At 43.1% G+C, this 11,290-nt stretch overlaps 1 protein-coding gene across 1 annotated transcript in view; it reads right to left on the bottom strand.

Moving 5' to 3' along the window:
- drp2 (dystrophin related protein 2) overlaps window positions 1–11,290 on the bottom strand; it is a 126,409-nt gene that overhangs the window by 61,321 nt on the left and 53,798 nt on the right. Inside the window, exons 4-7 of the mRNA XM_070444141.1 lie at window positions 6,580–6,700; window positions 5,621–5,732; window positions 5,194–5,350; window positions 1,019–1,165 (exon numbers count right to left, since the gene is read on the bottom strand). Of these exons, the coding sequence (XP_070300242.1) occupies window positions 1,019–1,165; window positions 5,194–5,350; window positions 5,621–5,732; window positions 6,580–6,700 (537 nt within the window). The remainder of the gene's footprint in view (window positions 1–1,018; window positions 1,166–5,193; window positions 5,351–5,620; window positions 5,733–6,579; window positions 6,701–11,290) is intronic.

Raw genomic sequence — 11,290 nt, 5'->3', positions numbered from 1 at the left:
GGAGCAGGGGAGAAAGAGCAACACACAGGGAACAGAGGAGAAAGAGAAAAGCCTTCTTTTCTTATCTGAGCCCTTGCCTTATTTGCTGATTCCTGGCATCCTCACCACTTTCCCCTCAGAACAATCCAATAGGTTTCACTCTGGAGACAAAAGGCATCATTTGTTGCATCCTCACCAAAATGATGCAATCACAAGAGAGGCCAAGGCAAAGCTGCAGCTAAGCCTAAACTCACAGACTGTTGTAGCSTCTCACTTTACGACTGAGCCATACYGCAAGAAACTCGGTCAGAAACTCGATCAGATGGTATTATTTGATTTTTGATTATTTTGATAGAGATATTTGTACTGCACTGTTGAGGAGAGCTTGCAAGTAAGCATTTATTTTTYGCAAGATTTTATTTTTCTTCCAATACAAAAGCATAAATAGACAAAGACAATAGACAACTTAACACTTACGTACATTCATTTCTACAGACGTTAATGACTTCACACTTGCTCCGACACACATGTTCCCACATGTACACTTTGATTTGAGATGTCTTGTGAGATGACCACAGAGGAAGTGAGCCATGGAAGACCAGGTTGTTAAAGGCGGAGTGGTTGTATGGAGGTTGAAGAGATGTTGTGGGAAGGTTGAGGATGTGCAATTACCACAGATGTGAAGTGAAGTCAATCAAATAAAACGTTAACAGCAAGGGTATTATGGGGAGGTTGAAGGGATTCTGAGGCAATGTTGAGGTGATGTTGTGGGGAGGTTGAGGGGAGGTTTATGGGAAGTTGTGAGGGTAGTTTGAAGAAAGATTGAGGGTAAAGTTAAGGTTTTCAGTTGAGATAATGTTATCGACTGGTTGAGTGGAAGTCAAGGGGATGTTGTGGAGAGGTTGTATGGACGGAAGGTGGTTGTGGGGAGATTGTGTGAAGGTTATGGGGAAGTTGAGGGAGGTGGTTGTGGGGAGGTTGTGGGAAAGTTATGGGGAGGTTGAGGGAAGTGGTTGTGGGGAGGTTCAGGTCCAGTTACCAGCAGTAGTTTCCAGCGACTGTTGAGGTGCTCCAGGGAGTGGGCGTTGTCCATGGACAAATGGACGTCAGAAATGGCCAGCTCATGAGCCAGGTCATTGATGTGCTTCATGCCTTCCTTCACCTGAGTTAGCTCCTCCTTAAACAACTGGAGGTGAGAGGGAGGGAGAGAGGGAGGGAGGAGGAAAAGAGAGAGATGTAGAAGGTGAAAAGAGAGGAAGGGGAAATGAGAGAAAGGAAGGCGAGGGAGAAAGAGAGCAAATAAGAAAGAGGGAAAGGGAGGAAATGGAGAGAAAATTAGAGAGGGAGAGGGAGAAAATAGAGAACGAATTAGAGAGGGAGAGGGATGAAATAGAGTGAATTAGAGAGGGAGAGGGAGAGGGAGGAAATAGAGTGAATTAGAGAGGGAGAGGGAGAAAATAGAGAGAATTAGAGAGGGAGAGGGAGGAAATAGAGTGAATTATAGAGGGAGAGGAAGGAAATAGAGAGAATTCGAGAGGGAGAGGCACATAGACAGACACACACACACACACACGCGCCCCCCCCCCACATGGTACTGGCAGGGTTTTCAACTCGGTAAATTATAGAAATCAATTGAAATTTGGTTCATAACATTCATCAAATAATAAAAAATTCACAATGCATGCCCAATTCCTTTCCCCAAGTTGACTGAGTTTAATGGCATTAGACTCACTCTGTTATGTGGCTGTGTGGACTGTGGACCTAGTATTGGAGCTGCTGCCCGCACAAACACCCATCACCATGGGAGAGATACAACAGGGATCACTTGTGGCTTACGCAACTTAAGAGTCAGATCAACCCAGCCCCAAACAGCACTAATGATCTAAGGGATGTGTTGTGTGTGGGTGTGTGTGTGCGTGTGTGTGTGTGTGTGTGTGTGTGTGTGTGTGTGTGTGTGTGTGTGTGTGTGTGTGTGTGTGTGTGTGTGTGTGTGTGTGTGCGCACAGTGCTGCAGTTATATCAAGCTAATGGCGTCTGTGCGCAGCCTCATGACAAAAACATGAGATAAGAGAGAGAGAGAGAAAGAGAGCGAGAGACAGAGAAGCGAGAGAGAGGGTGTGTGTGTGTGAGTGTGAGTGTGTGTGTATGTGTGTGTGTGTGTTGTGTTGGTGTGTGTGTGTTGGTGTGTGGTGTGTGTGTGTGTTGTGTGTTGTGTGTGTGTGTGTTGTGTGTGTGTGTGTGTGGTGTGTGTGTGTGTTGTGTGTGTGTGTGTGTGTTGTGTGTGGTGTGAGAGTGTATGTGTGTGTGTGTACACCACAGACAGACAGAGGCTGCTGGAAAGCCTGCCCTGGAGACATAGAAAAATTAGGAACATGTGCTGGCACTGACAGCAAGGCAAACATTGACATGATCATTGTGACTTAACAACTAAACAAATGACTGGCTGGGGATTCAACATCAGCCAATGAACTGAGGGACCTCCGTCATATCAACATGTCACTGGCTATTGACTCAATGCACTGCCTGCTGTCGTTAGGCTTAATTGGCTGTCCGTTTGGGAGAATGAACGTAGGAGAAAGATAGAAACAAACACTTTCTCTGAAACAAATGAATTGTGTACATAAACACACTGAAACACACTGAGTGTGACATTTATGGTGGCAAAGGAGCACAGATTTGTGGGTAGGAAAGGCTACCATAAACCTCATAACAATCAGGCAAGGTAATTAAATTTGAAACTTTTCTGAAAAAATGTGTTATAAGGAGGTTAATATTTAACGCTAGTTTATTCAACTGAATGATGCACAGTTATCTCCTTACAACACACGTCGTTGGGAAGAAAAGTTTCTATTTAGGGTTCATACTGCTAAATTATAATGAGGTTTACAGTATATTTTGCACAGGTCTGTGCCCTTTCAAATCAAATCACAATTTATTTAAAGTGCATTTAACAAAACAGCAAACCAGTAAACAGTAAAACATTATATATTTAAGCCCCGAGGGGGTGTTGTATATGGCCAATACACCACGACTAAGGGCTGTTCTTATGCAAGACGCAATGTGGAATGCCTGGATACAGCCCTACAGCCCTTTTTCAGCCCTTGTTCAGCCCTTTGTCTTTATTTTTTACTATTTTCTATATTGTAGAATAATAGTGAAGATATCAACACTATGAAATAACACATAGAATCGTGCAGTAACCCAAAAAGTGTTAAACAAATACATGTTATATTTGACATTCTTCAAAGTAACCACCCTTTGCCTTGATGACAGCTTTGCACACTCTTGGCCTTCTCTCAACCAGCTTCATGAGGTTGTCACCTGGAATGCATTGCAATTAACAGGTGTGTCTTGTTAAAAGTTAATTTGTAGAATTTCTTTCCTTCTTAATGCATTTGAGCCAATCAGTTATGTTGTGACAAGGTAGGGGTGGTTTACAGAAGATAGCCCTATCTGGTAAAAGACCAAGTCCATATTATGGCATGAACAGCTCAAATAAGCAAAGAGAAATGACAGTCCATCATAACTTTAAGACATGAAGGTCAGTCAATCCGGAACATTTGCGACTGCACTTGAAGAAACTTTCATCAAGCGCTATGATGAAACTGGCTCTCATGAGGACAGCCACAACAAAGGAAGACCCAGAGTTACCTCTGCTGCAGAGGATAAGTTCATTACAGTTACCAGCCTCAGAAATTGCAGCCCAAATAAATGCTTTACAGAGTTCAAGTAACAGACACATCTCAACATCAACTGTTCAGAGGAGACTGTGTGAATCAGGCCTTCATGGTCGAATTGCTGCAAAGAAACCACTACTAAAGGACACCAATAAGAAGAAGAGACTTGCTTTAAACAAGAAACATGAGCAATGGACATTAGACCAGTGAAAATCTGTCCTTTGGTCTGATGAGTCCAATCTTTTAGTTCCAATCTTTGTGAGATGCAGAGTAGATGAATGGTTGAACTCCGCATGTGTGATTCCCACCGTGAAGCATGGAGGAGGAGGTGTGATGGTGTGGGAGTGCTTTGCTGGTGACACAGTCAGGATTTATTTAGAATTCAAGGAACACTTAACCAGCATGGCTACCACAGCATTCTGCAGCAATATGCCATCTCATCTGGTTTGGGCTTAGTGGGACTATCATTTGTTTTTCAACAGGACAGTGACCAAAAACACATCTCCAGGCTGTGTAAAGGCCTCCAATCACCTGACCTCAACCCAATTGAGAGGGTTTGGGATGAGTTGGACCGCAGAGTGAAGGAAAAGCAGCCAACAAGTGCTCAGCATATGTGGGAACTCCTTCAAGACTGTTGGAAAAGCATTCCTCATGAAGCTGTTTGAGAGAATGCCAAGAGTGTGTAAAACTGTCATCAAGGCAAAGGGTGGCTACTTTGAAGAATATCAAATATCAAATATATTTTGATTTGTTAAACACTTTTTTTGGTTACTAGATGATTCCATATGTGTTATTTCATAGTTTTGATGTCTTCACTACTTTTCTACAATGTAGAAAATAGTAAAAAAATAAAGAAAAACCCTTGAATGAGTAGGTGTGTCCAAACTTTTGATTGGTACTGTATATATTATAATTACATTTTGCTACTGCAAATACAGTGTCTTATAAGCCCATGTGGCACACACGTCCTGAAGACGCAAGACTTAAACACTAATAAGATCATAATAAATAAATTAAAAATCAAATCATGTCGCCCAGGAACACTTAAACCACACTGAGACAATACTAACAGAAGCAAAGCTAAGAGAGCAGAGGGATAGAGAGACTGATCTTCCATAATTACAGTGAAATAACAGCCATCTAGCCAGCAGAGTGGAGGAGCCTCTTCACAGCTAACAGATTAGCGAGCGTAGCTAGAGGGAATCTTCTAGACAGTTTTCTTATCAATATCTTCACAGCATTGTCTCCATATCTAAGCAATAAAGATGGATCTGTTCATGTTTCAGGCACTATTTCATCTGTGTCGATTCCACAGGTATTTTATATTTCAAATCACTTTGATGTGAAATCTGATATCTGCAGATTCTGTCTGGCCCTGGTGGTGAGGAGCACAGTACACACATACACACTCGCACACACACACACGCACGCGCACACGCACACGCACACGCACACGCACACACACACAAACAAGCCCAGCTTTTTATTTGAAGCAGACAGGTTGCTTAATATTTGAGACGCACACATACATGCTTACCTTGGTGGCATCGATGTGGTCCTGCAGTGAGTCGATGAAGAGGTCCCCTACAGGCTCCCATGCATCCCGGACCCCCTCAGCCTGTTCTAGGGCCACCGCCAGCTCCTCCATGGCTGCCTGGGTCTGCAGCAGGCGCTCCAGGGTCCGCTCCATGTGCCTTGGACACAGACAGAATACTTTAACTTCTACAGTTGTTTTATACATTGTCGTATGCAGTTTTACCAGTAACGCAAGACATCACCCTAATACCTGAGCAATACACCAACCCTAACCTTATTCCGGCCATAGCATTTCCCTTGATGCTGTCAAAATAAAGACCCAATGATATTTGAGTACAGGCAGGGTAAAAACATCTCTAGCCAATCGAAAACCCAGAATCATGGGTGTATTGTAGCCCAGTGGAGTGGGCCTGTGCCGCATATCTGACCTGTGTCGGTCCACGCAGCGGGCAGTCAGCTTCTCCCACAGGTCACTGGCCACGTTGGCCTGCTTCCACACTGAGCGACTCACGTTCAGGATCCGCTTCCTCGGAGACACTTCTGGAGGGGGAGGAGGGGATGAAGAGGGGGGAGAAGGAGAACAGGGTAGGGATTGGGCAGCCAGGCAAAGAGAGTGTTAGCCCCAATTGGTGCAAACATCAGTAGAAAGAAACAGTTGGATAGGAGAAACTGTGAGAAATATCTTGTTGGGGGCAGAGAAACAGAGAGAGTTCGCCCCCATCTTTTCCCCTTGCGTGCCACCAGTGGTGGAGAGCAAGAGGACGCTGGTTGGGGGAGGGCGAGGAAGGGAGGGAAGGAGAGTGGGGGGCAGAAACAGCCTAGCATGCTGCATTATTGATTTGACCAGATGGTGTGAACTGGGCTAATTGGTCCCGACCCAACTGCTCTCCCCAAACATACATTCTCTGATCCACTCTGATACAGCAGGACAGGTAGCTGCTAATCAGACCTAATGGTAGATACACACCTGCTGGAGATCAACTTACTGAACTCCCTATCTCGCTCTGTTCTCACTGCTCAGGTCTGGTTTTGGTGTGTGTGGTAATGTGGCAGGGTGGGGTGGTATGGGGAGGAATGGCACCTACAGATGTAGGATCTTAATTTGATCACTCTTTTGTTGGTGACTCTTTTGTTGCAAACTTGGAGTGTATTCAGGTTTAAAAAGGCTTCTAAAGTTTGTACTTTCCACTTTAAAATATCCGACTTGATTTACCCTAACAAAAAATGTATCAACCGCTACAAAACATTTCCATTAATTATAATCCACATAATAATTAACATTTCCTGTTGCTGCAGGATTATTTTCCTCCTGAAGCAAACTAGCTCAAATTAAGATCCTACATATGTAGGTTGTCATTTGGCACGGTTTTGGGGTGGGTGGGCAGACCTTTTCCGTCGGGCAGCGTCTCCTCGGGCTCCTGGAAGGGGTGCTGTGCCAAGAAGGCCTGAGCAGACTCCAACACAGAGTAGATGAACGGCCCCCGAGACTTGACATCCTCCATGAATACCTGGAGACAGACAGAACAGGAGCCCACACAGAGATGAAAGCATGGTTCAATCACATACAAACAACAAGCATGGGCTCATTATAACACATACTGTACATTATACACACATACACACACACACACACATCAATTTGCATACATGAACACACACAGTGAGGAGCAACTGGCAGGGCCACATAGGACTGCCTAGCTGTCAGTCTGGACTATATCGTCTCTGTGCTGAACTGCCTGAGTACATGCAAATTATTCTGCTGCAGACCTAGAAACCAACCCAGCCGCCCAGTGGAATTAATGACTCATAGGCTGTCCCATAGGGCTCTGGTCAAAAGTAATACACTTTATAGGGAATAAGGTGCCATTTAGGACGCAGTCACAGAGAATCCTGTGGGCCCTATGGACCGGCAGTGTCAACCAGACTCTCTCGTCCTCAACAGCTAATCTCCATTCACCACTCAACTTATGCTAGGTAAAAACTTTAGCCTATATATTAGTACGTTATTAAACTAAAGTGAAATACACTGACTGTGCAAAACTTTAAGAACATGACATAGACTGACCAGGTGAATCCAGGTGAAAGCTTTGATCCCTTATTCATGTCACCTGTTAAATCCACACWYGAATTGTGTATGTGTGCCATTCAGAGGGTGAATGGACAAGACAAAATATTAAAGTGCCTTTGAACGGGATATGGTAGTAGGTGCCAGGTGCACCGGTTTGAGTGTGTCAAGAACTGCAACGCTGCTGGGGTTTTCACACTCAACAGTTTCCCGTGTGTATCAACAATGGTCCACCACCCAAAGGACATCCAGCCAACTTGACACAACTTTGGAAAGCATTGGAGTCAACATGGACCAGCAGYCCTGTGGAACGCGTTCGACACCTTGTAGAGTCTATGCCCCGACAAACTGAGGCTGCTCTGATGGCATAAGGGGGTGCAACTCAATATTTTATATAATTAGGCTAGTTACATTAACAGTAAGAACCGCAGTAAAACAAAAAGGCGAATGGAGATCTAAATAGCCTACAGCCTACTACAGTGAGATGCAGCCATGCACAGCTGTCTGTGTAAATGGACCTATAGGCCAGCATCAAACATGGAAAACCATGCCGCTCCTAAGTAGAGCAACACGTTGTGATATGGCCCAATGCACTTCTGTGGATGGAATTCGACCCACCTAATCAATTAAGCAACGCCAGCCTACCATAAACACATTTCCGTTACGTACAGTTCCATTTACAGCAACGAAAACCAATAGGCTACCAAGAAAACCATAATAGAATGTATTTATTTCTATGATGAAACATATTGATATGTAGCTAGACCCAGGGGCATCATTTGGGTTCTTACATTGGAATTATATTGAATTCTGCAGTCATTGAGTATTCCAGACACTCTCTTCCTATGAACCAGTTGCTATTAAATGAACATTTTTGGACAGAAAAACTGCGTCTAGGGTAGGATTCTAGGCTAACCTGGGCTGGCTTCTCTGTTCAGATATTGTCAGGAAGAGTCGGAGGTGGAGGAAGCTGTGGAGCCATTATCCTGGCGACGCTTGTGGAAGGGTAGGTAGGCTCTGCACGCGGAGCTAGCTGGAGCTCGACATCATCATCGCTGCTGGGCTTGGCGGCGGCCTCGGTGGTTTGATACTGCTGTTGCTGCCAATCGCTCGCTTTCTCCTTTTGGTTTTGTTTGGTTACCTTGGCGAAGCCAATTTTTGATATCTATCGTAGCAGTGGCAGATTAGCTGGTTCGAGCTAGTTAAATAGACTAAGGCTAATAACACTAACAATTTTTATAGCTAGCGAAGAAGCTAACTCAACTCTGTAGTCGTGGGGCATGAGGCAGAGTTGAGCATAGCAGCTTCAACTGTAAACTTGACCCCACCCTTATAAATCAAAATAGAATATTACAGACAGAGGCATATCACGTTATTCACTTAGCCTACCACAGGAGTCATATCTAGGGCTATGGCRGACATGCTATTTTGTCAGCTCGTGATTGTCAGGCAAATAACTGCGTTCTCACGGTAATTGACCGTTAATTAACATAAACACATATAGCATCTCCTGGCTACCAAGCATAGCCTACAAGCTACTGATGCAGACCTTTGGAACATCTACATTTTAAAAAGTCCAATAAATCCATTTAATATAGCCAGTGGTGGAAAAAGTACCCAACTGTCATACTTGAGTAAAAGTAAAGATATCTCAATGAAAAATTACTCAAGTAAAAGTGAAAGTCACCCGGCAAAATAATACTTGAGTAAAAGTTTTAAAGTATTTGGTTTTAAATACACTTAAGTATAAAAAGAAAATATAATTGCAAAAATATATTTAAGTATCAAAAGTAAAAGTATAAATCTTTTCAAATTGCTTATATTAAGCAAACCAGACGGCACAATTATGATTATTTATTTTATGTACGGATAGCCAGGGGCAAACATAATTTACAAATGAAGCATTTGTGTTTAGTGAGTCCGCCAGATCAGAGGCAGTAGCAATAACCATGTTGTCTTGACAAGTGCGTGAATTGAACCATTTTCCTTATGTGCTAAGCATTCGAAATGTAATGAATACTTTTGGGTGTCAGGGAAAATGTATGGAGTAAAAAGTACATAATTTTCTTCAGGAACGTAGTGAAGTAAATGAAAAGTTGTCAAACAAATAAATAGTAAAGTACAGATACCCCCCAAAAAACTAGTTAAGTAGTACTTTAAAGTATTTTTACTTACAGTTGAAGTCGGAAGTTTACATACACCTTAGCCAAATACATTTAAACTCMGTTTTTTTCCACAATTCCTGACATTTAGTCCTAGTAAAAATTCCCTGTCTTAGGTCAGTTAGGATCACCACTTTATTTTAAGAATGTGAAATGTCAGAATAATAGTAAAGAGAATGATTTATTTCAGCTTTTATTTCTTTCATCACATTCCCAGTGGGTCAGAGTTTACATACACTCTTTAAATTGTTTAACCTGGGTCAAACGTTTCGGTTAGCCTTCCACAAGCTTACCACAATAAATAGGGTGAATTTTGGCCCATTCCTCCTGACAKAGCTGGTGTAACTGAGTCAGGTTTGTAGGCCTCCTTGCTCGCACACGCATTTTCAGTTCTGCCCACAAATTTTCTATAGGATTRAGGTCAGGGCTTTGTGATGGCCACTCCAATACCTTGACTTTGTTGTCCTTAATCCATTTTGCCACAACTTTGGAAGTATGCTTGGGGTCATTGGAAGACCCATTTGCGACCAAGCTTTAATTTCCTGACTGATGTCTTGAGATGTTGCTTCAATATATCCACATAATTTTCCATCCTCATGATGCCATCTATTTTGTGAAGTGCATCAGTCCCTCCTGTAGCAAAGCACCCCCACAACATGATGCTGCCACCCCGTGCTTCACGGTCGGGATGGTGTTCTTCGGCTTGAAAGCCTCCTCCTTTTTTCTCCAAATATAACGATGGTCATTATGGCCAAACAGTTCTATTTTTGTTTCATCAGACCAGAGGACATTTCTCCAAAAAGTACGATCTTTGTCCCCATATGCAGTTGCAAACCGTAGTCTGGCTTTTTTTATGGCGGTTTTGGAGCAGTGGCTTCTTCCTTGCTGAGCGGACTTTCAGGTTATGTCGATATAGGACTCGTTTGACTGTGGATATAGATCATTTTGTACCTGTTTCCTCCAGCATCTTCACAAGGTCCTTTGCTATCGTTCTGGGATTGATTTGCACTTTTCGCACCAAAGTGCGTTCATCTCTAGGAGACAGAACGTGTCTCCTTCCTGAGCGGTATGACGGCTGTGTGGTTCCATGGTATTTGGTAAGATAAGGCGCGGCAGACTATGTATTTTTGTAAATAACAGCTGGTGAACAATATGTAAGGAAGTCTCGATCTATTGCTCACCTGAGGTAGAATATGTCATAATAAGCTGTAGACCACACTATCTACCTGGAGAGTTTTCATCTGTATTTTTCGTAGCTGTTTTACGTACCACCACAGTCACAGGCTGGCACTAAGACAGCATTGAACGAGCTGTATTCCGTCATAAGCAAACAAGAAAACGCTCACCCAGAGGCGGCACTCCTAGTAGCCTGGGAATTTAATGCAGGGAAACTTAAATCCGTTTGACCAAATTTCTATCAGCATATTAAATGTGCAACCAGAGGGGAAARAACCCTGGACATTTTTKGGGTTACTACATGATTCCATATGTGTTATTTCATGGTGTTGATGTCTTCACTATTATTCTACAATGTAGAAAAAAGCAAAAATAAAGAAAAACCCTGGATTGAGTAGGTGTGTTCAAACTTTTGACTGGTACTGTATGTCTAGATGTTTAATGCATTCTAAGATTGCATGATGCAACTCTAATGATGATTTGAAAAGAGTTGAATGAAAGGCTTGAGCTTTGATTTGTTTCTTGTGCAGGCTGCACACACTTCATCAGTCTCTCATTCATAGTTAGATAAGCACTTGATAATATTCTCACCAGACCTCGAATTTCTCAGCAGCTTCCCCCTTGTGTGGCTGTAATGCCCCCTAAAAAATCCATGCCTTTTGCAGCCAAAGTGGCCGTTGTGCCCTTGGAATTAA

This window comes from Salvelinus sp. IW2-2015, linkage group LG6.2, assembly GCF_002910315.2.
Source record: "Salvelinus sp. IW2-2015 linkage group LG6.2, ASM291031v2, whole genome shotgun sequence".
Taxonomy (NCBI): Eukaryota; Metazoa; Chordata; class Actinopteri; order Salmoniformes; family Salmonidae; genus Salvelinus; species Salvelinus sp. IW2-2015.
The sequence above is the reverse complement of the archived record's forward strand: the minus strand, read 5'-3'. Positions and strand labels throughout refer to the sequence as shown.